Below are 26,321 nucleotides of genomic sequence, written 5' to 3' on the forward strand. Positions count from 1 at the left end.
GTACCAGAAATGACTTTATTTAGTAATTTTGGAAAAAAGCACATCTTCCCTGTCTTCCACACACCTGTCACATTCAAATGACAACTCAACCAGAAAAAACTCTGTACAAACTTGGAATATTAAGGCTGAATGTGTTCGGTATTATATTCTACATACACCGAAGAATCCAACTTTATTGAAACGGCTCAAACTGTGTTTGGTCTAATAGTCCATTCAATGCAGTTTTCCTTTTTCACATTTAAAACGTACTACATCTCTTGTGTACAGTTCAGCAGAAGATTTACAGACCAACTATTAAACACTATTTAGTGCACAGTGGTCAAGTGACTATTCTGGATTGAAAAGCGAGTCCACGTCAGGATCTGTATGACTGCAATGCAAAGTGGAACCAGACAGATCAAACAGAACATGGCATCATGAAGACCTAAAAACAAACTGGTGAAGAAGATGAAAAGACATCTTTCAAGATGAGGAAGATAAAGAATTGACTTTTATCGTCGATTCATGGCAAAATTAAAAAAAAAAAACATTCAATTACATTACTGTGTATAATCAGTTTTTGCTAACGTAAATATCTCAGACATCAGATACGCTTCGATTATATTTTCCGATTCTACTTACAGATATATATTGTATGACGCTTGTTCCTTTCATAATAGTTAGTAGGAAACGAGATAAGTAACACACAAAGGGTTAATTTTAAGATACCATAGGCAAGCCAAGAAATCCTGTTCTCTGCTTTAGTACCCATCTGTATTACATGATACAGAAATGAATTTAAAGCAATATAACCCAATTCTAGAGCAGGACATCTAAAAATGTTTAGTGAGACTGAAAAATTTGGAAGGGGAAGAAAAGCAGAAAATAGAGGCAAACATTATAATATGAAACTATTTTTATTTAACTGTAACTATTGCTAGTGAACATTTGCTAATGAGCTGTCCACATAGTATGTTGTTATAGTTGCCAAGTGCTATGTAGAAGTCATGATTAATGCATGAAATTCAGTTACGGTCTAATGGGGCTTTTAAAATATTAAGACTAATTTAATTTTATTGTTTTAAAGTAAATGATTACAAGATAATTTAAACCATAAAAAGTATACGTGTGAAATTAACACTGAGATTGTGCTTCATTCTCATGGACGCATGGTATTTCCTGGTCTAAATCTTCTCTAAGGAATAACAGATAAAATAGAGCATCAACAACTGTGAACCAAGGAGGAGAATATACGAGTAAAATAAATCCTCTTTTAGGAACAGTTTGGTTTCTGACAGCTCAAAGCATACATTTAGGCATCCAGCTAGTAGCTGGAATCATTATCTACTGGCATTCTGTTAATTATTGGATTGTAATTACTTAAATATCAAGAAAGTGAACTCAAGCTGAGAAACAGCCTCTACATGAACTCTCTCTCCAAGAGACAGTTTAAGTTATTTTCTGTTTTTTCTTGGCATTCAGGAATGGGCTGGAAGACTCACAGAACAGCTATGGACATGGTCCAAAAAAAAAAAAAAAAAAAAAAAGAAGTCAGTGCAAATAACTCTCATTAACTTGAGCAGGCTTTTGAATAAAATCTAACAGGTACTTTGAATCATAAAAGACTTAATCCACGTCTCACTGCATTTAACAGAAAATCTCTGGCAACCTCCAACATAAACCAGATTTATTCCTTAGTACATATACACACTCACACAACAATCCGCATTCATCTTACCTCATGCAGTTGCTAATGCTAAGTAAGAAAACAAAACCTCACAAGTTTACAACTGAATGACTTTTAATCTCTCGGGCAACTGGATTTAAGAAACGGAACTGTTTACTAGCAGGTCACTGGTCCATAACCAATGTTTATTGGCAGTGACAACAGTTTATCGTTTGGAGGTTGTTTACTGGCCTGCACTCAGTTGCATTCTCAGTCCATCTCGAAGTAAACAAGGGCCCATGTCATGCACACCACCATCACAACTGCCACTAGTTAACTGCATGAGCAGGGCCAGCACGGAGGCCACTGATAAACTACTTACCTGAAGATGAGAGCAAGACAAAGGCACAGTTAATAGGATGCTGGGGCTTGCACTTGGCCTGTTCTGCACACTGAAGAGGACTACAGTTTTCAGTACTAAAATTCTTGTGTATTTATACATAGACTTCAAGAGGGACAAAAAAGAAAGAATATCTGCCAAATCACTGAGTTACACCGCTGCAATCCTGATATGGTTTTAGCGGAACAATAATGGTTTAGGAAAATAATATTACCTATTGTTGATACTATTTATGAAAAATAGCAATAGTATACAGTACAGTGAATTGGAAAACATATCATTAAGGGACTGGGATAAATCAAGGGCAAAGCTCAGCGTTCATCATAACAACGAGCTGAACCAGTAACTTCCGAAAGTTCCATTTACACAGTCATTTCTTTCCATATCCAGGAATAAAAAATACAATCTTTACTTGTTGCCCTTTAGACATAATGCCCTAATAGCAGTCTGAATGGAATGTGATGTAGTCCAGCTATTCCACAGGAATGCATCAACAGTTCAGAGTGCCTCTAATAAGGAACGAAGAGTTATTGTGATGTAACTTCAGTCTGAAGAATGAATTTAAAAAGCCTATTTTTAGAGCAGTTAACTGTAGTTGCAGCGGCTCTCCAGAAGAGGGAGATTTTAAACTATGTATATTTTCCATAGGCAGGGGGAAAACAATCTAGCATATAGGACAAGTAAGGTTTTACTTGGGATGATGGATCAAAAGAAAAAAACAGACCAAAACCACTCTATCCTGCAAGCTAGTGCTCATACTATAAGGATATCACATTAAAAAAAAAACAAAAACAAAAACCCTTCTTAAGCTAGCTTGCACTACAAAACGCTTAACTGATGTGCAGTTACTACATAATGTATATGGCATCCTGTATAACATACAGGCCAACCTCCTGTGTGATAAAGGTTATATCAAAAACTCAGAAAACCTCTGGAGGAGCGATACACTGCTGATAGCAGAAAAATCCCACTTCAGAGTTATGATACCAGAGGCAAAAACAAGAGATACTTGGATTGGTCCTAAGGAAGACGACTTCACCCATGGCTAAGAAGATACTAATACTAAAGCAGAAGTAAATACTTGTACTGGTAAGATGCTGGTGATGCTAATGGTCAGTTCAAAAGCTTCAATACAGAGGAAGATAAGGGCAGTCAAGAGGTCTTTGGAATGCCTGGTCTAATACAGTACCAGGATCGTTGTTCAGTGATAAGCGTTTTCTCATTTCTGATGAATCTTAACCATCTGCCTGGAGTTGTTAGGATACCTCACAGATGAAACAGAAAAAGGTGACCAAAGTTTCCTCTCTTCTAGATCTTTATACTCTGCATGAAACCTCTCTGCTGGCTTAACAGCTTGCACGCCCTGCAGAATACAACTTACCAGAAGCCACCAAGGTGACGATGCACTATTGTCTCAAATGATCTTCTGGGATAAGAATTTGACTCAGAGCATGCCAGTTGCCCTTATACACTGTTCAGGAATGTGACCATTACTGAGGCAGAGAATATATCTGTGCCTATTGCTCAATAGCATGATGGCACCAAAAGACAGGCAAAGCTTGAAAACTAGCAACTTACAGTTTGGCACTCTAATGAAACAATAATGCAATGTCCTGATCATGGAGAATGTCAAGGAGTCTTAACATAATTTAGCCGAAGAACCAAAATGTCATCAACTGGAATGAGGAGAAGGTGTACGTGAGGTAGTGCCATCTTATGGACTCTCTGCTGGAGGTGTAAGAATCAGAGGACATATGACCTGTCCCAGCCGATAGCTTTTGATAAACAGATTTTTTGATACAGTGTACTGGAAGAGTACCAAAGCCCCAATATTTATGAAGCCCACTTTGGAAGGGAGAATGGTATCAACAAAATGCTATCAAACATATAAGGGAAATAAAGTAGGGGGAAAAAGACTCCCCCCTCCAAATGGGCTATCCCCCCTCCAAATGGGCTAGGACCTTTTTTATATGCAAGTCAAATTCATTCAAAAAGTTTGTGTGCTCAGGCATTCCTTGTAGCCTAGGATAAGCAACACCTCAGCAAAGGAACCAGGAAATGAAATGACAGTATTACACAAAAATCAGTGTGAACAAGCAGAAAAGCTTATTTTCATAATTTGTCAATTGTAAACTCACTGTCGGAAAAAGTGTTTTACAACAGCAAAAGCTTGCAAAGCTCTTGAGAATACAAAAGCCAACGTTCAAACTTCTGATGCTGTAGGGAAAGACAAGGGAGGCATGGGAACCGTTACTAAAGGAGACATCACCGATGGTCTCCTAACAGTTTTCCCCATTCACACCATATAACATTACCATACAAAACACACAAAACCTCCCAAAACAAAACACAGACACTAAGATACATCTCATTAAGATTCTTCTGCAGTGTAAGAGAATCAGTGAAACAAAGGCTGTAAGAAAACTAATGCAACTCTACTTAAGAAGCAACTGCTCATCAACTGGTAACCATAACATAGCAGTATTTTCCCTGTAATTAAGTACTGGAGCTTTATTGCTACGGTTTAAGTTCAAGGAAAAATTAGTAATTTAGAATTCAGCAAAAAGTGTATGATTTTGGACTGAATCCTTCTTCTTCTCCCAATAAACAGCAGGTGGTGGAAACTCTTAAGACATACTTATTCATGGCCCAAACATGTTGTTAATGCAGATATAAAGGCTTCTTTATGCTATCTCCACAATTCACTACCACTACACCTAATAAAAGTAAACGCTGTCCAGAGCACTTAATAGATATTGCCTGCTTTTAGAGAGAGAGGAAGGACACAGCTGAGATTGTACTCGCATGGGTCATAACACTTCATTATATATTATTTCTATATGTACAGTCTTTCTTTTTGAAAATAGTTTGAGCATATTTAAAGTGATCTCCTGCATCCAGTTTCTATTGGTCCCCAAAGAACAACTCTGTCCAGAGGCAAGCATATTTTAGCAGTCTGCCTGTGGCTGAAATGTGAGATCAAATGATAGGATTTGAACATGTATCAGTAATTTGAGGTCAGTCAGTGGTCAAAGTGCATTACCATGGGCAAAGTGACTCCCTGGAAACAATCTTGAGTAGCCTGGTCTTTATGGACATACACACCGTAGTCCATTTGGTAAGTAAGCACTGGATAAGCATACATTGACCAGTTCAGAAAATTACATTTTTAATATTGCATTTTTCTTATTTCTTCTCCAGGGAGGCTGCAGGATTTATGAACAAGTTGGAACAAATGTCAAATGACTAAGGACAGCCTTTAACAGTCCAATTTGGTGTAGAACGCTGGTGCGTGCATGCACACACACATATGCAGAAAATACAGGCAGAATGCTTCATATTTAAGAAATTCTTTTTGAAGGAATAGGCAAGAGATGGGCTGTATTTCAGGCGTCCCTTGCTTAACTGGTCTCAGTTTTGCACCTTTAGTGCTGTTCCTTGCCCTAGTGAAATAAATCACATTTCGACATGACTGAAGTGAAAACATAGGTTTTACAGACTGAGAATTCAAAGCATTTCAACTGTACCTACAAGAAATGTATTGTTGCTGTAGTTCTACTGGGAAAAGAAAACTTGAACTACCGACTACCGGGATTTAAATTCCATCCACAAAGGGATCACTTCTCTGGTTGAAAGGGATTGCAACTACAGTTTTCCTTCTTCAAATCTATTTTTTTCCGAATTATCAAGATAAATCTCTTCCGTCCTCTCAGCCAGTTAAACCTACCACTCTTTTGCAAAAATCACTCATCTTATTTGACATTATAATGAGGTTCATATCCTCTTCAAATCTTCTCACTGGCTGGCTATCCACAGAACGCATTAAAATCAAATTAACTGCTCTCATATACAGCCTCAATCTTAAGCTTTCCTTGCTTATGTCAGGACGCTTTTCTGAAGCACAGCTCTATCCTTCTGTGTTGTGTCCCTCCTCATACTTTTTTTTTTTTTTTTTAGAAAATTCCTCATATAAGAGACCTTCTCCTGGCCATAGGGGGGACACCACCAGTCTTTTCTCCTTCAAGAACTACCTCCAAGAAGGCTTATATACAATTGCCTTTTATGTATTTCTCCTGTAATTTAAGGAAACAGTGTTGTTCTCAGGATAGCCATGTTATTCTCTCAAGCAAATTCTACTCAGACTGATGCCTGCGTTTTACTCCTGACCCGTTATTCCTTACGTTGTCACTTCCTCCTGTTGACTTTAAATAAACAGCCCACGATCTTTTTGGTGTACTAACTCCACATTCAATTGTTTTTATAAATTTTATAAAAAATTGTTTTTATAAACTTACTTCCTATAAATATATCATTCCAGTAGGGCTTCATGTAAGATATATTTTGTTTGAGAGAAAACAATATAATCACCGGAGGGAGGGAATTTGCCTGAAGTAGGAATATCATTTTGGCTTCAGTACTGCTTACCATTATACTGATTTCATTGCAGTCCCAGAGGAACTTAATACACAGTGCAAAGCTACTGTTGTTACTTAGCATATTGGAAATGCATGGGCTTTTATAGCTTATGAGGTAAACAAAACACAGTAGCCAGGACAACAACTGTCTTCACAGGAAGTCCCAGAAGATCACAAACACTTTTTTTTATTGCGCACATTAGAAGAGCAGACGGTAAACTACTGAAATGCATCCTTTTTTTCCCCTCCAAACTAGGTAGATATCCTCATATGTTTAATAAATTATTTATTCTTTAAAAAATTCTAGAAAACCTGTCTGTACAGGTCAGAGAACAAGTGGAAAATTTTTCTCAAGTACAGTTGATGCAAACTAACTGCAGATTACTTTGCTTTTTAGAATTACAGGATTATTTTACTTTAGTTTCTGTGATTTAAAGTATCCCTTTTGAACTCACCTTGGATCAGGCTGAGCAATTTCATTGTTGAGGTTCTCATATCCAAATTGATTTAAAATTGTAACCACAAGCATTGGAGCCAAAGACTGGGCAGGCTTGGTAAACAAGGCATTGGTACCAAAAACCATAGAGGAAAGCGGTGACCTAAAATATTTAGGGAAAAACAAAAACACAACACCCCCACAACACTAAATTGTTAGCATGCATAATAATTTATAATAGTTATCCTTTAAATTCTGTCCATATGCAAATGCTAATCATCATGATTATTTAGCTTTATATTTAACACACTATAGCAAACGGCTATCATGCCCAAATTTCATCTTCTTTGGAAATGAAAGGTAACAAACTCCTGGGGTATACAGAGCTTAGCCCCAGCTCTGAAATGACTCATGCTGGCCACAAAGTTTAACTTTCTGCGCACTGACTAACTATTAAGGAAAAGCTGGACTGAACAGAGCAGGGAAAAATAATCACAATTTAAGACTTCACATGCAGTAGGCGAGAAAAGCAGGCAGTCTTTTTTTCTCTGTGAAAGCAGACGTTCTCATGTTTAAGTCCTTCAACACAGTGACCAAGATTACATACATACACTAATATAAACATTGATGGAAGTGTCAGGAAGTTTTTTGCACGCTGATAAACATCCAGAAGATGTATGACTTGCAATATGCCATGTCACAGCAGGTTTTATCAATTTTTATTTCAAAGAGGTAACAGCAACAACTTAGACTTTGAAGTTTGTACTGTAAGTAGCAGAGGTAAAACTTCCCAGATGCCTTTTCCATGTTAGAAGGGCCTTATCCAGAAAGATGTCTATGCTTAGAGATGTATATGCTAGATGTGTATGCTTACAGAATAAGCCTATTGAAGGTAACAAAAATAAAAATTGTAGGTCTGGGCTTGTGTTACTGTAGTACAATTTAAACTAGAAATGTCCTAATGAACTGTTTAAATTACTCTGCTGAAGCAACTGCAGGGAAACGCGTGCAAGGTCTTATCTGTGCTTACGCTGACTTGCTCTTCCAAAAAGTACTTGTGCGCTGAGGACCCAAGATGTCTCATCATTTGCTGCCTTTACTTTGACATAATCTAACTTACTAAAAGAGCAACATGGCAACATTTAAAGCATATTTAAAGAAAACAATCAAGACTGAACCTACCTCCGTTTGTGTTTGATTAAATCTGCATCAACAATGTCTGCCAAGGGCAGATTGAACAAACTAAATGAGGCTTGTACAATTACCCTAAAAAAAGATAAAACATTTAAGATTTTCATAGCTCTTTTATATACTTCTATAATAGAAAATATTAACTGATGCCTATCCCGACATTCTAACACATACACCCACCCACGCTGACATCTTTGCAAACAAACAAAGCTGAAACGTTCACTAAGACATGGTGACATATCTGGTTAAATACTATTTCTGAAAGCATTACTAGCTCCGTCGTCATAACTGAGAATTAGAAACCTATATGGGAACCTTTTTTTTTTTTTCTTTTTCCCTTGAATTCCAAAATTACTTTAGTCTGACGCTGGTGTAAAAGGTTATAAATACTTGCTTGAGATTATGAGTACAAAGTTTTTAAAATTATAAGAAAAAGGAAACACTTTAGAAGAAAGAACAAGTGAAAATTTCTTCTTGATATCTGAAAAGGACACGAAAAGGACTGGAAAGACTACATCAAAGAAATCGCAAAGGAGAAGAATTAGAATAGTAAAAAATTTATATACATTTTTACATATGTATTTACATTATATAGGCAGATACACAGACAGAGCTCTTAAACTACTAGATGAAACCATAAACTCAATTATTAGGATTTCAGAGGATTTGTGTATCTTGTTACATTTTGGTGTGATTAAGTTCTACGTACAAAAGGCTTTGAACATTTAGCACTTTAAACATTCAGTCTTTAGGTACCTTGGAAGATTTTCCTGGGGAAATCCATATATATCTTCATCATTTAAAGTATGCAGGTAATGAAATTCAATTTATTGGTCACACAATTCAGTGTTACAGTAGCCCATGACTGAAAATACTGAAAATGAGAATGAAAAGGGAACAAAAAAAGGAAGGTAGAAAAGAACACGTAGAAAGAAAGCAGTGAAATAGGAAATGCAGAAAGAAAACGAACTGCTGTTATGCACTGCACTTATGTTCTGATACAAACAGGTTTTCATTTTTAAATAAGGTTTTCCATATGTCAATATGTACCATCTATGCAACTATTAGTTCTGGGCATCATACTTCACCAGTACCTGTGAAAACTGTGACTTAGTATTGGTTAGCTAATGCACTCCTGACTTACCAGCATCTGTTTTGCAGTGCAGTACACAAGCGTTCACGCAATACTAAGTAAGGGCTGAGCTTTCGCAGGGAACATTCTCCGAAGAGTTCCTCTACTGAGACCTTCTTTGTCTTTGTGGATGAAATGAGATTCTGCTTCACTAGGATCTGAATTTGTCCCATATTAAAGTAGATATGTGGCTAGAGGCATGTGGCTGCAATCCTTAATTACTGTATTTATTCTACTGTTACTTTAGGGTTTTTTTTCTTTTTAAAGCAGAAATTAAAAGCTGAAGTAGAGTAAAATGAAAACTGAAAAAGTTGTAACTGGAGGTACAACTTTTCTGACAGGTAAAGCAGAACAGAAAGGAAACTAAACGAGAGTGGCAAAATCTTCCAGCTGTTAAAAAAAAAGTGTGCATTCTGTTAGAATTATTTAAGCATTATCTATGAATAAGGAAATATATTTACTTACATGTTTGCTGTGAGATAAAACGCCAAGAGGTAAGAGTGTTCTGGCCCTAGAAAAAACATGACAGCAGCAGCTATTCCTTCAAAGTAAAAGGAAAACAAGATGATTCTGTAATAACCAAACTTCTTCAATGAAGCATGACTGAGAAGAACAAGGCACTGAAAAGATAATATACACACACATATGAGGAAAAGACAGATTACAGTATTTCAGCGTTAGGAGAGCTATAAAGCACAGACCACACACAAGGTATTATCAACTTAAAGTACAATCCAAATAAACAATACGAACTGAACAAAGAGAACTGCTTATTGGATCATCCTACGCTAGGTCTACAAGGTAAGAATGGTCTAACTTTATTCAAAATTAACCAGCTGAGCATTGCTATATTGTGAGGAAAATATTTCCCGCATTTCCTAACTACTATTTAATGCCCATGATCATTATATCTGATATTCCTTAAATAATTAACTTTGCAGTATGTGAACTGTAAACCGAGCATCTTGCCCTTTGAAGTTTAACTGCCGATCGAAAATATTTTTGGAGAATCAAATTTTCGTTAATATTACTGTCCTCCCCGACATTTATAGATACTCAGCATGACCTTTAAGTTGATAAAGCCAGCTCACCAAGACAGTTGATCTAAACAAGTTATTGACTTTACAGTTAAGTAGAGAAAGGCAGATGCCGGTAGACAATGTATGTAGCTGCGTTTTAATTCTGCCAATCTTAGCAAGCAATAATCCATGCTAGAAGCTAGTGATGGGCAAATTCACAAAACCGTCATTAAGAGCTGCTTATAGTATTAACAAACTGTAAGCTCTTCTGTATCCTTCCTCACTTTCCATTTTAAATAGCACATTTGTAATGCATGATGCTCTTCTCTTTACTACATAAGCCTGCATCGCTATCTACAGGTATGCGGTCCTCATCGCCATCACTTAAGAGAGATTCCCAAGCCCTGTAGAGATAGACATTTTCTCCTTCCTTCTGTGCTACAAAGATGAACAGCTTAATAGTGAAGTACTATTTAAGAACAAGAAGGAACTATCCCTGTACCTCTTTTCCAATATTTAAACACTTCAACACAAGGAATAAGACCAGGACGCTATTGTCAGACAGAAATGACTGTGGCACATACTGTTTTGAAGAAGCTCAAGTTTTCTACTTAAACCAATGAGCAGGGACTATAAAGACCAGGTAAAACAAATCTGAAAAGTTGCTATAATAAAGCAATCTGATTGAAAGAAATTAAAACACAATCCCAAGCTACGTTTAGGCATTTTGCAGAAATGCACTTATATTAGAAATGGTAAGACATTATGTAATGCATGTCATTGTAAAAACCATGACCGTGTCTCCCTATAATTGAGAAATAACCCTGTGTCAGGAAGCGCTTATGGTTTAGAAAATTCCTGACAACTTGCGTATTTCTAAGACTGCATGTTTCTAAGAAAAATACTATCTTAATGATGCCTTAGATTTAAATATGCTTGCATTTGTTTCAGCAACAAGGTTTCCCTGCTAGGCAGGTTTTATTCTTGGCATCCGCTGCAAAAAGGAACCCATGAGAGAAGCTGCGTTCTAGTTTAGTTCAGGCCACTGAAGCACGTTCATAAGGGGCTTTATTTTACACGGGTTGGGTGCTTTTCCAGTAAGTGAAGTTCAGGACATTGCCACCAGATAATTCTCTTATTATATCTTGAGCTCAGAGGGACAAAACCTAAGAACAAAATAAGGTCACAGCAAACTCTCTACGGTTCAGCGACCTTCTAGACAAAGAGTCTCTGGGGAGCAGAGAGAAACGCGTTTTCTGAAAGATTGTCCGTTTTACACTGTCACACTGATTTTATCAACAGCACTGACTAATATATATCCAGAGTAAAATTACTAAAGCTGTCCTAAATCTGTAATTTCTGTAGTTTCTGATGCACTTCCAAAGAAGGTCATCACCTAACAATTTAGTTGAGTTAAAGCTGTGGTAAGGGTAAAAGTTGAAAGGACAGACATTTAAGAGCTATGGAAGAAAGAAGGAATGCTTAGGATTTCTAGGAGAGAAAAGTCACTTTTTCGGTATTATATAAGCAAAAGCCCGAACTGTTACGGAAATTCTCAGCTGCGTATTCTAGCTGTACTTTCCGGTATCTCCTTCTAGGTTTTATTTATTAAAAAAAAAAAACAAACATTACAACTTAAAGAACCAACAGCCCAATTTTCAGAAATTCTGAGCACCATCAGTGCCTGTGAGGAAAGCCGGGGTACTCAGTTTTTGAGAAATCCAGCAAGTAGTAAACACAGTAGCAGTTTTTAAAGATCCAGTGTCCGAAGTTAGAAGGGAATTAGAACGCACATTTTCTTATTTACTGCAAACAAGTACATTTACATTTCGTGGGATACATTTTCGGTGCTTTTCTTGCTCTCATAAGCTACTAGCTTGGGTTCTCTCTCTTTTTCAGTTCATCGCTCCTCCTCCCACCTCTGATTGGGCTCTTGAAATTGCCTCTTTCTCCATACCCTCTAAATGTAGCTGATCAGGAGAGCAAACAACAAAATAAATCTTAATTTATCATTCTCCAAAAGTAGCTATTTAGAGTTTTCTTCAGCTCCCATGACTGAGATCTCGTATACTTCAAGACTGCTTTTCATACCTAATAATTTTCCAGGGTTTTGTGCAATGTATCTGGGAAACTTCTGGAAGAAGAGATTGTTTTGTCATCATATAAGACAAAATACAAAAACAAAGAGAAAAGAATTCAGAATGCTACCGATTTTGCTTTTAGGAACTTTTTCTCCTGACCACGTTTCCCATTCCTTTATACTGAGCTATTATAAACCCTGTAAGACACACAATATTCACTCTTTGCACACCCACGTTTCAAATTCTTGTATATTCGACCAATTTGCCTGCTTGCCCTCTCTGACTACCCTACTCTTGTATTTGCTTAGCCTGTACACACAAGTACTTTGTTCTTTCAGAGCGCTGGTGAGCTAGCTTTATTTCTCAGCATGACCAATAGCTTATGCCGGATACAGCATTTGTTCTGCAGAACAGTATAAATGGATACCTTACTCTACTGAGAACGAATAAAACACCATCGTTTCATCTTTTGAAATAAAAGAAGCATACTGCTTACCTGAGGACAAATAAAGCCTGCTCCATACATGACACTTCTTATTGAGGAAGAAAGGACATCCTTAGGAATGAGATTATCCGCAAAGATCATCATAAAATTGTTGCAAAAGGCAAGGTGGAAGACTTGGAAGAAGTTCATAGTTACAAAAAATAAAAAGTTTTTCTCTGCCATAATCTGTTTGGTTAATGAAATTACAGAGGACCAGGAGAGAGCTCCATCACCATTTTCCAGAGTAGCGCTCTCCGTAAGAACTTCTCTCTGCTCATACTGACTTGTGCTATATTTGCCTGTGTAACACATACAAGCTGTTGCCAACGCTGCAACCAAAACAGTAAAAGCCTGAAAACAGGCAAACTTTTCCATGTTGTCTGATATTAGACCACAGAAGAGAATGCTTGTTGATCCAATTAATGTTGCTACTTGGTTATATTTAATAAGCTGAAGCCTACTTTCATGTCTTGTGGAAATTTCTGCAAAGAGCGCGCATTGTGCTAGAAGCACAAACGTAAGCAAACCATCAAAAGCACATAAAGCAACAATAAGGTGAAGACCGCTTAGCCAGTCACCTTCCTCATACTGTTTCCAAGGAAACCAAGGAAGCAAAAAGGCTAACGCATACAAGGGAGCTCCATATAAAATTGAAAACTGACGTCTTGAGCAGCATGCGAATTTGGAGTTGTCTTGAATATACCCAAAAAGAGGATCATTAATGGCATTCCATATCATAAATACCACCTGTGACAACAAGCATGAAAAACAACAGAATTTATCATTAGTGTCATTCTTCTGCAGAGGCTGTGCAAACACACAAGTAATAAACATTGTATTTATGCAAAATAAATCTCTATTCAAAGAATAAAAAGAGAGGGAAGCTTGCCAGGTCAAAATGGACTCAGGAACACATTTCCAAAGGTATTTAGATGTTGACAGTAAACGAGTAGCTTTGAAAAACAAACCGAATAGGCAGGAAGGTGCCCAACTCCAGTTGAGATAAACCCCTGTCTCCAAGACCTCACTCCCTCAAAAGCTTATGTATCTGGGCTTTCATCTCACAAGCTCTTACAGCAAGTAATTTAAAGCATGAGTTGGCCATCATATTCAGGAGATCATTTAGGTGCTCAAGTTGCTCACATGAGTAGGAACTTGCAGAAAAAAAGGCAGTATTTAAGTACTTAAATAGTCCATAGGAAAGCACTGAAGTCGAAGGTCTCCATGAAGCTGAAGTGCAAGATTAGTTTAGAACATTACTTCAAGTTATGAAAGGTAAAAATCTTTCCAGCAATGAAAGTCCAGAGATTTTTTAATTTAAAGACTGTAAACAATGCACTTTAAGTATGCCTTCAATTGCTCATGCATTAACTAAATTTAACATGGAATTTTTGTATAACTATTTGCAATAAACTCAAAAGGAATTCATTAATAAAAATAACTTTGATATGCCAATACAGACACAGAGCACAACACAGAAATCAAAATATTCCGCTGTACAATACCTGTGCTTGATGAAACGCTACTTCTGAAATTTTGTATTGGTTTAGGAAAAGCTTAACGTAGTAGAAATTAAAGATACTGTTCATCATTCCAGCACCTAATGTAGTCATGGAATATGCCAGTGCATTAGGATGAATTCCCCAAACAAACTTCATTTCCAAATTGTGCAAGTCTCTTCTTTCTCTAGTTACAAAAGAAGAATTACAATCGTTGGTAGAAACATTTTCCAAAGCAAAAAGACATGGGAGATTTGCTTGTTTCAGAGAAGCGAAACTAGTGTCTTGGATGAGAATTTCCCCATCCTCAGTCACTTTTTTGTTAAACGCGCAACACATTTTACTGAGGTACGAGACACTGAGCACAAAACTGAACAGGTGTAAAAATTAAGCATGGCATTTCCCAATATAATCAGTCCTTAAAAAACAAAAGAACAAGTAGACAAAATGTCAAGAGCACATAAAGCAACTGGTGCACAGACCCAACACAAAAGTCTGCTACTGCAAGCACTAATCTTGAGGTAGAGTTCAAAGCAACTGCGTACATTTTACATCCTTCCTGCTAGCTACGTAGTTCTACAATTACAAAGAACTGGGTAGGAATGAAGTGACTCAATTCATATTCCTGTGTATTCCATTGTTATGAATGTCAAATTCAGCATGCGCTTAGATGAACATTTATTTTAAAATGAATTCAAAGCTTTGTCTTCCTATTTTCTAATGTTACTAGTTAACAAAAAGGAGCCCAAGTCATGGAAGCAATATTTTCAGCTAATAAACTAATGAAACTTACTTAAAGCAATCAAAATACCTTTTAAGAAACATTTTCGTACTGGAAGAGAACTTGTGTAAATAAAATCCAGAAAGTAACTCATATAGAGTAACACAGGATTTGGAGTATATCCAAATAACAGATTCAGCCCAAGGATATATAGTTCCTTAATATAGCAAACAGATCTTCAGCCAACAATTTTGTAACATGTTGGCTTTTTCCACATATCTAGCATTTAGCTGAAGTATGTTTAGTATAAACCCTCCAATGAAAATAGCTAGAGGTTCTGGAGAACCTCTACCTTTTAAAGCAGAGCAATGAGTACCTTTATGGTCCTTGACCAGATTTGATTCTCTAATCCCAACACGCCAATACTTCTCTTAGATACTCTGTCCTTAACTGAGCCTTTATTCATCTGTATATTTGTTCAAAAGAAACTGTCTGCCATAAATTCGGCTATTACTTCAGGTTCAAATCTCAACCTTAATTAAGGACACTAACTCCGAACTTTGCAGCCCGTGTCCCATCAATGGTCCACACTTCACTCTTGTGCGCTATACTAACAATTTTATCCTAAAAGCTATTTTTCAAATATTCATCAAAATACACGGTTTGAATATTTGATTGTTCAGCTTGATAAACAAATCTATTAGCAATTCCTTGAACTCCTCATAAAATGATCATGAAAGAAACAGGAAATGAAAAGCACGGCTGTTTCGAACCTTCCTGCTGCCTGTGGTTCACCAAGTGGCTGAAGACAGGCTGCTGTGAGGAAAACAGTAAATTCTTCATCACCAGGTGAGGGCCAGGCAACAGACAAAGCAGGGGACTGGAAAATTGTCTATTCTGGCTAAGGCAGAATATGGAACAGCAGTTCTTCCATTCCCTCCAACACAGAAAGTGAGGTATTTTAAGAGCGGTAAAACGAGGGTGTATTTTTGTACCTCTATTTAAGATGCTCAACTATGAAACAATAAGCAAAGAGGAAATAACTCCTCTTTACAAGTAAGGAAAAAAAATCAAGCTGAAAAACAACTTGATCAAAGTTTTTTTTTTTCCCTCTAAGGCCAACCTTTTCTTTTTTTTTTTTTTTAAGCACATGACTGAATTTGTATATACTTGAGAATGACAGTGATATATGTTTTCAAAGTTATTTTTCATGGAGCTATGGCTATAGCAGTATTTCCATGTCCAAGGGATGAAATTTTGCATTTTTGTAACAAGTTCTGTTTCATAAACTATTACCGAGAAACCTAAAATGGAAAATAAGGTTATTGAAACGATCCCCATTTAAAATGTTTATTTTAGAAGTATAATACTATAAATTGTGAGCGTCATTATAGAAGCGTGCTACTGACAAGCGCCGCATTTTAAAATGAAGGGCGTATTCAAGCCTTCACAACTACACTTAATGTAGTATTTAAGTAGCAGATTGGTGTAGCAGATACTAGGGCACTTGGAAAAGTAGGCATTTCGCACGTATTTCCTTGTGCAAGACAGCACGGGTTTCCCAACAGGAATTGTGGGCCCCTCGCCTCCCTCAAATTCCACGAGCACCAAGAAGAAACGTGCTTCGCGCTAGCTTTACCTGCAAACTAGTACTTCAAATTTTTCCTTCTTCCAATCACATTTGACTCAGTTCCTTCCTACACACAGATAAAAAAAAGGTCTCCTCAGCTTCAGAAAATTGTGAAGTAGTATTTCTTTCACAAAATCCTTCTCACAAGGGACAAACAGGCCTCGAGTGCCATGACTAACTGCAACGCACAGGACCTGACACAACGATTTACACTAATTGGCACATCTGGTCCTGTACTTTGTTTATGAAACAGGCTCAATTAGAAGTTGAGGTGCCACACTTCCTCTCCCAACAGACGTGCTCTTTTTAATTGTACAGCCGGGGGATCACGCACGACCATCCCCTCCCTCTTCCCAAGAGCCAGCCTTTATGTTGAACACGCTGAAGAGCAAAGCGCTGACATTCTGTGACTCAGAGAGGGCGAACCAATTTCGGGAATCTCTCACAGAAACCCAGCGCCCGGCGCCAGGAGGAGGGAGCGGGCAGGGCCGCGGGCCTCCGCCGCCCTGCCCCGCCGCGACGCCCTCCCGCAGCCCCGGCCAACGGGCTGCTCACAAACGCCTCCCTCCTCTCTCCTCCGTGACTCGAGCCGCGCTGAAGCAGAGCTAAGGAGAGTCAGGGCTTTCCTCGTCCCCAGCCGAAGGCTGCGGCAGCCGCAGGGGCGCCGCCGCCCTCACAGGCCGCGGGGCTGCACCTGGCCGCCGCGCTCGGAAACCTGCCGGGCTGGAACCGGGGCTGTTTCTCTGTGAAAACCGGGACTTTCCGCTGGGCGGCTTTCCGCTGGGCGGCTCCCTCCCCCTTGCAAGGGCAGGAGGCGCGGGGCGGAGGGCCGTTTGCCGGCGGGACACCCGCTGCAACTGGGGGGGGGGGGGAGAAGGGCATCGCGGGCGCTTCCCACGGCGCGCCCCGGGGACCCCCGTGCGGGGCGACCGGCACCTCCCCTACGCCCGGCCCCGCCCCGCCTGACCCACCCCCGGCCGTGCCAGCCCCGCTCCTCCCGGGACCCCACCCCGGAGAACGCCACAGAGCGCTCCCCCCGCCGTTAACCCCCTCCGCGGCGGCGGCGCCGCCGCCGCCCCTTCCACAGGGTCTAACCGACCTCCTCCGACGGGAGGCTGCGTAGCCCGCTCCCGGGGCGGGGCATCATCAACTTAGGCCCACCTCCTCCCCATTCTCACTGGCGGTTCGATCCGTATTCGCCTGATGATTGGCCCACGCTCCTTTCGATCCGCCCGGCGAGCGGCTCCCCATTGGCTGCCCGCGGGGGAGGTCAGGCCGTTCCGTTTGAATCGCGGGGAGGCGGTGGGCGGCCGGCCGGCCGGCCGGCCGGGCGTAGCTGCCACGTTGCTGCCGGCGGCTCCGCGCAGCCCGGCCAGAAGGGGGAGCGGTTCGGCAAAGTCCGGAAACGCTCGGCAATGGCCGGAGGCGGCTTTTAAGGAGCGGCGCGGCGCGGCTGCCGGCTCGCTCTGCCTCGCTCCGCTGTCGCTGGGCGCGAGGGGGCTCGTTAGCGCCAGCGCCGCCGCCCCGCCCTGCCCCGCCTCGTCCCCATCGCCGTCCTCCGGCGGCGCCGGCAGGGGAAGGGGCGCGATGCTGGCCGACAGCCTGGTGGAGGAGTTCGAGATCCGCGAGGATGAGCCCTGGTACGACCAGCAGGACCTGCAGCAAGGTGAGGCGGGCGGCGGCGAGGCGCAGGGCGGCGGCGGGCGCCGACCCCGGCGAGGGGCGGGCGCGGCGGGAAGGGCGTGAGGGGCCGAAGGCGCCGGCGAGGGGCGGCGGCGGGAGCGGAGCTCGAGCCGCCTCGCGGCCGGCGGGAGCGCGGCGTCCCCCGGCGCCCCGGCAGCGGTGAAGCCCGCGGCCGTCTTTGTTCGACGGGGCGGGAGCGCGGCCGCCCCCTTCCCGCCCGCCCGTCCTCCCTCGGCGGCGGGCGCGGCCGGCGGGGCTGCACCGGGCCGGGCCGAGGGGCGCGCCGCGGCACCTGCTGACCGCCGCTGCCCTCGCTTACTTGCCCGTCTCCTACCAAAAATCCTCTTGAGGACGGGGTGGGGGGGGGGGTGGTGGGAAATCCTAAGAAAAGCGCCATTTCGCGTCCGAGCGCCCGGGCGGCGTGCCGCTCCGCCGCGGCGGGAGGAAGGTCGCAGGCAGGCGGCAGGTCCGCTCGGGCTGCGAGTCTGCCACGGACGCCGGGTGCCAGACCCGCAGCTGGGCTTAGCCCTCTTTAGAACTGGTATTTACTTAGTTCTACCTCTTTTTTCCTCTGTATTATTATTATTTTTTTTAAATCCTGAGGTAAGTTGGAGTGGCCAGCTCGGAGCCCTGGCGTGGCTTCCTTCAGACCTGCTCCAGACCTACGCTTTTGGCTCTTGCGCTGAAGTTCAGGCTGATTCTTGGGGTTGGTGGGCGCTATTGTACTCTCAACCATAAAGAAAGATACTTTTTAAAGCTCGCTCCGGTTGAGCAGTTCTCACACTGAGATCAAACAACAGCGGAAACTTCCCGAGACGGGAATAGGTCTCTAATTGTATGTTTTGACTGTAACGTAGCTAACTTTGGAAGCTCTGTTTAGGTGCTCTTTGCTCAAAACTGATGTTTCCCTGGCTATGGTTTATACACCAATTGATTTAAATAAGATTCTGCAACAATAGTTTGCTGCTGAAGGGAAGAGCTGAAAATCTGAAGGTGTGATTTAGCGATGTTTACTATGTCAGTTATTTATTGAGTAGAAAGAAGACCTACGAACAGACTTCAGTGTAATGCATAGTGACTACTTGCCTTATTTACGCTCCTTTAATTCATTTTAATAATAAAGTGAGTGAAATAATCACCATTTGCGCTTGTAAGAGGCAGTATTCCATTCTAGAAGTTCGTCCCTTTTGAGGGTTAGTTAATTAATTTTCTATCAACATTCAGTCTTTTTCTGAGGATTATCTCCTTACAAGCCTAGACGGAAGTGACTAATAGCCTTGCCAAAAGGGAAAGGAGAAAAACGAACTGAAGGGCAAGTTAAAACGCAAAGATGACGACTTAAGGGAATGTCTTTGAAGTGTTCTTTATGCTACGCTCCTGGAGTTTGAAAGATGCTCTTCATCGTGCTGAAAGTACGCAGTACTGACGTCTCTGCACAGAGTAGCAAGAATGCTTATCAAGGTGTCTCTACGCTTTTCACAACTTAATCAGTGCACATTTAAAAACTGAAGAGTATGTTTGTGAGGAAATCTACAGTGTTAAGCATATAAAAGCCACCTCCAAACAAGCCTGTAGTCCCTGTCCGTCTTTGAAATCTAAAATTCGGGGAGGGTTTTGGCCGAACTTTTGACAGTCTTTGTATATGCTGGAAGCTTTTCCCTTGACAATGGGCTTTTCTGGCATTTTGTTCCTGAAAATGGAATACTCCTGGCGTTCTCTAAGGATGGGAACAGCCATCCCTCCTCCTGTAAGGTCATATTTTGCTGCGGTATGCTGACCTTTGAGAAAGAATTCTCTTATGGCTGCTCGTTTACATCTTGCTGTTTTTCACTTTAATATCAACAAAACAGTGGGTTATCTGAACACAGAGTGAGGAATAGCTCAGTAAAATAAGGGCTTACTTCTACACTTAAGTGAACTTCAACAGACTGACTTATGTATCTTACACTACCAATGCCTTCTGCTATTGGAAAGAATAGGATTACTTTGCATTGAGAGTTCTCCGAATCATTTTGTTAGGGGAGTCATGAAAAAGTGGAAGAGAAGCATCTTGGTACTGTTTTAATCTTTCTTTCCCAATTATAGTAACGCTGTCGGTAGAGAATGTGGAGGAGCGTTGATGAATGATGGCTGTTTAACACCATGGGCATATCATCCAAATCTTGTTTTGATTTGGGGATTTCAGATGGAACAGTTGACTACGAGGAGTAGGACTGATTTACTAAAATCAAGCTCTTAAAATTTGCACCTACGTGCAGCACAGAGGCTTTTAAGAATGCAAACTGTATCTTCATGGTGAAGAACAAAGGCACCTGGGTGTCTGTTATGCGACTTCAACACATAGCTGTTAGTTTACTGAAGTTTGCAACAGAAAATGCAGTGTGCTTCTAATATGGTACAGCAACTCTTAGAGAGGTGTAAGTTAACTTTTTCCTTCTGTATCTGGAGAACAGATGATATATTCTATGCCTGACTTTTAAAATTTGCAGTTTCAAAAGAAAAAATGCATCTTGTGCACTCTCCTTGGCAATGCCTAGTTGTGCTATGCTTTAAATGGCCAAATTTCACTCTACGTGAACTCAAAGACTAAACGTAGGCACACAACAATTCTGTGGTTTATTTAAGATCAGAAGAAGCAAATCACTAATTCATACATTAATAGCCTGAGAGTTTAAAAAAAAAAAAAAAACTACTGGACACTTTCAGTTTGCACTGACTTCACTGGGGTATATAGGTACTTAATGTAGAAAAATGAATACAAAGCAAATTCTTCATTTTAGAACAGGTCAGATTGTTTCAGTCCTTGCTTCCTCTAAGGACAGGAGTTCGAGTTTTACTGCATGCTCCTGAGCTCTTTAGCTTGTCTTCTCCCTCTCAGAAACAAATTGCCTTAATTACAAAACAGCATGCTTCTCCCATAACAACTCACTTGTGCTTCTGCCCTTCTAATGAACAGAATGAGTGTGTAAGTACAATGACATGAATTCTATTGTTCACGTTGTATTCAAAGGACCGTGTGTTATGTGCAGCTTGATTTAGTAGACGTGCGGGCATTTAGGAAAGAAACAATCTTCTCCTAAATGTATTTGAACATCAAAACAAACTTTCACTTTGGAGAGAGAAATGGCAGCAAGTAATTCCATTATGCGTTACATCTCTAACGTAATTCTAAATCCTCCCTACAGCTCTTATTCTACTCTATTAAAATAAAAGAATGAATTGCTTAGTCTTTGCCCTGAATGATGCCAATACTAATTGCTGACTGGCTTTTAACAGGTTGCCCAGAGGGGTGGTGGAGTCTCCTTCGCTGGAGATATTCAAAACCCGTCTGGATGTGATCCTGGGCAATATGCTCTAGGTGACCCTGCTTGAGCAGGGAGGTTGGACTAGATGATCTCCAGAGGTCCCTTCCAACCTAAACGATTCTGTGATTCTGTGATTCTGTAATGTTACGTGGCTCCTAGTAAAGACTCATGTAGCAAAGGAACTTGTGAATCAAGACTGTATTTTGTAATATATGATGACAGGTTCACTGGATTTGAAGACTGTAGTATTCTGTAAGGTAACAGAACAAGTGGCTTGGTCTGTGACTGCTTGGGAGCCATTTTGTCTATGGATAAATCTATATGTGTGATCTGTGTTTAAAAATGGGAAAGACTTAAGCAGGAGGTTCTTAAGGTTTCCCTTTCCAAATACTTTAAACCTCAAGAAAAAGCTCTAGAATAGGCTGTGCTTTTTAGTAAGTGGTGTTACAGTGAGAACCTATGTGAGGATAAATTCCCAAGTATAGATGGGTATGCCCTGTGGCTCTTAGTCAAATGCCTTTTGAAACTATGGAGAACTCCCATGCAATATGATTTGTTTTAAATACTTTTATCGACATTTATGCTAAGAATCTGACTTCACGGTAGGACATATGCTGTACTTTATCTGTTTAAAAAAAAAAAAAAAAGAATGTGTGTGAAGAATACCACAGCTGTTTGTATTGCCAGAATTGGACATCTACCACTTAATAGACAAATGCTCTTATTCACCTGTCTTTGTAAGTCTGAATTCAGTCTTTGGCTTGTATATCTAGATCTAGTTATCGCTTTGTTTTGTGCCGACCTTCGCTTTGCCTGTCTGTCCAATCTTGAAACAGCGTCCTGTCTATTACAATGGCTAGCTGATAAGATAATTGGCAGAGGGCAGGAAGGAGGTAGAATAACATGATAAAACAAGGGCATCTTAACCAAACAAAAATGGAATGTGTTCTCTAGTCTGGCTACAATTGCCTATGATGCAATAAGTGTCTCCTGTACATTAGTTTAAGCCTTTATGAAAAGAACCTAAGTTCTCCTTGACTTGTCCTTCTGGCTGTTTCCTATTAGTGATGCTAGTTCTATATATCTGAAAACTAACAAGGCTGTATTGCAACTATGCATATAGGAGACAACCTGGTCCTGGTTGAGGGGATGGGAAGGAGGTTAAAAAAAAAAATTAGAGATTTTTTTTTTTTAAGAAGTGTGTTGTAATACCCTGCCAGAGTAGTTAGGACTTTAGCAATAACACCTAGATTAACTTCTTTGTCACGTTATATTGCCTTTTAAATTGCATTTGTCTTTAGATATAGTTATATGGAATATCTAGTACTCATGCTATGGAACAAATATCAAAGTTCCCTTTAGGAAGGGAACTGAGTGTTCAGATGAGTTATTTCTTAATTTCAAACAACTGTAGTTGCTGCGCCCTCGAGTCAATTGAAGATGACTGAACTGAAACTGAGATTAAGCGCCTGAGAATAAATGGCGTTTAAAGTGATGTTTTGAAGACATAAAACAATCATTGTCTTCTAGATTTGAAACTAAATAAACTTATTCTGCCTATCACTTTTATCTTTTAATCTGTTTTACCATAAAAAGTATCTGAAACTTTCATCTAGCTCTTAGATCCTATATGACCTGAGCTTCCTTGGTGATGAAGGAGTAATGGAGAAAAATAGCAACGTAAACAGCAAGTGTACAATCAGCTTTGTCTTGGGTCTAGCTTGATGAGCGCTTACAGGGCTTTTTATGCTCGTTCTTCTAAGATACGACTGCTGTAAACATGGTGATGTTGCATAGCTGACAGACACCTTGGGTAGGGATGTGGATGCAGCATGCTAGGCAGATAGAGGGAAGTGAAGGTGGCTGGATGCGCCTGCCCTGTGGCTGAGGGACCAAAGGAGGAACTAAGGAAGTGTCATAAAATAAGAGGACTGACTATCTTCTAGGTTTCAGGACTCCAAGAGCCTCATTGTAGGTGGTATATGGATGTTCTACTTAAGTATAAGCTACCTTGCTTTTTAGGTGCTGGAAATAACTTAGAACAGTTATAAAAGCAGTAACAAACACCTCAAGTATTTGAAATGCTTTAAAAGTTAAGATTATATTTTTGGGTTTACAACTTACAATCAAACCTGACTTCTTTGCTTAGACCTCCACCTTGCTGCTGAGCTTGGGAAGACTCTACTGGATCGTAACACTGAGCTAGAGGAATCTTTACAGCAAATGTATGCAACAAATCAAGAGCAACTGCAGGAGATAGAGGTAAATATTTAAAGGATCTAAGTGTTAAAGCATCAAGACTTGCAACAGAATAGCACACAAGTTGAGATCTGAGTTTTTGCATATCTGATGGATGTTTTCAAGAAAAGCACTGAACAATCTTTAACTGCTTTTGATAGTTTGAAAATCTGAGAACCTGTATAGGCTTAACCATAGTTAGAACTGTGTGTCGTTAACAGAAGCTTTGTCATTAACCTTCTTGTTGTCATTAAGCAAGCCAAATCCAAATGACTGGTATCTGTTTGTACAAAAAAATTACTTGAGGAATTTGCACTTTCCTGCATGTGCCAGGTGAAGTTTCATTAAATTATATGAAAATGTGATGAATAAATTTAAATTATATGAAAATTTTAATGGTTACCACATTAAATCTAACTGCTTGATAAGTGCAGGAAGGAGATCTAAATAAAGTGTACTGCCAGTAAAGAATTGGGCTGTGGTAAAAGGGAATTGAAGCAAATTTCAGGAAAAGAAATTCCAGCAAAAACAAACACTTGACCAGTATCTAAATACAGGATGTAGTGGATATATTCTTCTGTATTTGCCAGGGCAAAATCCTAACTGCCCTTTCAAAAACCCTCCGTTTCGTGCTGCCCTTTTTTAAAAAAAAAAAACAACAACAAAAACTAGCCATTTTTGGCAGTTTTCTTTGTTTTGATGTTGATTGTATTCTTACAGCCTAGTGTTAGTCAACACAATGAAGAAATTTCTTCAGCTTTTAGAGAGCATTTCATGGTCTCTAATCAAATTATGAAATATTCAGTACCTGTTTAACTGACAACATATTGAAAATGTACTCAGCATTTCAGTTACCTTTTGGTAGGAACCAACATTAAATTATTATAAAATTTAAGAGTCCACTGGTGCTAGTAATACTTAGAGTTATGGACTGTGTGTGGCCTTTGTACAGCTGCAACTTGGACTTAAAAGCCCTTATAACAGTTGCAGGTAACCTTCACAAACAAACAAAAAAACCCTCCAAGCCTGAAACTTGCATATATATTAGGTGTTTTTAAAAAGTCATGTTAACACAAATGCAGCATTTTTATGAGGTAGTACACAATCTCTGGGTAATGTGGTTTGTTTTTTTAAAGACAGTTGTTTTATACCTCATAGTCTGACTCTTTCCACTATTATGTGCTAAGCATCACTTCCATTATCCTCTTCATTCTGTGATGCAAAGGTTGGAATGGCCTAAATATATGCTAATGCATTCAAAAAAAATTTTTTTTTAAATTGTATTTATTTATTCAGAGGCTTGAAATAACTTGAGGGCATAACTTTTTTTTTTAAATGGAAAGATTGATCTTTAAGATCTAAGGAACATAAACACTTATAAGTTGTTATACAAATACTGCTTTACTTCAGCTTCAACTCCTCTATGGACGGTTGTGTTTAAGGAAATGTTTAATACAGTTAAACACACGTTTGGAAATAATGCAGCCTAACTTTGCAATAGATAACTATCTTGGCTGACTGGGTGTACCTACCTAATCAATAGCAATATCTTAACTCTGTCTTGAAATATGGAGAATAAATGAATGCAACTTAGCAATAATGTATAGAAATAATGTAGTGCTATTCAGGATACAGTTTTGTTTGGTTTAAGCAAGTTCATCTGTTCAAACTCTTCTGGTGGCTTAGTGTTCGTTCTCTACATAAATGTAGAGAGCCTCGGCACAAGAAGAGCTCAGAAGTGTCCTTCCAGTAGTAATCTACAGCTGATGTGCTGCAGGGTCAAGTACTTGCACATCCAGGCAACCTCAGGCAGCGACTAACTTATTCTCTCGCTAGCTTGCTTCGCTTAGCCACTCAAAAACCAAATCAAGACTTGCGCAATACCTGCTTGTGAATACCTATTCAAAGATACAATACTTACACCTATTTGATACCTATTTCTTCCCCGCCCATGCTTGTTTCATGTTTGGGGGGAAGGGAGGAAAGGGAAGAGGTGTGCATTGAATTGTCCTTTTAACTTTCTCCAAGGGGAGGAGAGGTGAGAGAAGAGTGGGGTTTTTTGTTGTTTTTTGTTTTGTTTTTTGGAGAGGGGGTATTATTTCTTGCTGTTGGTACTTCTGGCATCTAAGTAGCACCTGCACCTTTATTTGGCTGACTTACTGTGTCAAGTCAAAGAACCTGTAGACAGAACATATTCATAGCTGCTGTAATATGCAAAGTGCAGTACTTCCATCTGTTAACAGCAGTTCTGTCAGTTATCCGCACACTTTGTCTTCTGCGGGCACCCAGGCTCCCCCACTGCATGGGATACAATGTGCAAGTATCATATGCAGTCTCTAGCCTTGATGTTTTAAAGTACTCGTCTCTGCAACCTAGAAGATGATTTTTCAGCTGTTCCTATAACTACTCTGTTAGGTTTTTGAGTAGCGCCTTCCAGTGCAA

The 26,321-nt window shown here is 40.0% G+C and overlaps 2 protein-coding genes across 10 annotated transcripts in view; one reads left to right on the forward strand and one right to left on the reverse strand.

The window, feature by feature from the left end:
- Window positions 1–17,881, reverse strand: LOC104149654 (transmembrane protein 180-like). 9 transcript variants are annotated; one of them, XM_068909077.1, is made up of 8 exons: window positions 17,753–17,817; window positions 16,663–16,720; window positions 14,309–14,489; window positions 12,816–13,550; window positions 9,685–9,839; window positions 8,079–8,162; window positions 6,916–7,059; window positions 1–435 (listed from the first exon to the last, which is right to left on the reverse strand). In XM_068909077.1, exons 3-8 carry the CDS (start codon window positions 14,459–14,461, stop codon window positions 306–308), a joined length of 1,401 nt encoding a protein of 466 aa, XP_068765178.1. In that variant the 5' UTR covers window positions 14,462–14,489; window positions 16,663–16,720; window positions 17,753–17,817; the 3' UTR covers window positions 1–305. The 9 variants fall into 9 exon arrangements, with proteins under 9 accessions (XP_068765178.1, XP_068765180.1, XP_068765179.1 ...); XM_068909079.1 differs by having other exon boundaries at window positions 17,663–17,759; XM_068909078.1 differs by lacking the exon at window positions 17,753–17,817 and adding an exon at window positions 17,348–17,596.
- Window positions 17,857–26,321, forward strand: part of CDR2 (cerebellar degeneration related protein 2) — a 15,047-nt gene continuing 6,582 nt past the window's right edge. The window contains exons 1-2 of the mRNA XM_068909073.1: window positions 17,857–18,319; window positions 23,791–23,903. Coding sequence (XP_068765174.1) covers window positions 17,857–18,319; window positions 23,791–23,903 — 576 coding nt within the window. The remainder of the gene's footprint in view (window positions 18,320–23,790; window positions 23,904–26,321) is intronic.

Source organism: Struthio camelus, chromosome 15 (genome assembly GCF_040807025.1).
Source record: "Struthio camelus isolate bStrCam1 chromosome 15, bStrCam1.hap1, whole genome shotgun sequence".
In the NCBI taxonomy this organism is placed as follows: domain Eukaryota; kingdom Metazoa; phylum Chordata; class Aves; order Struthioniformes; family Struthionidae; genus Struthio; species Struthio camelus.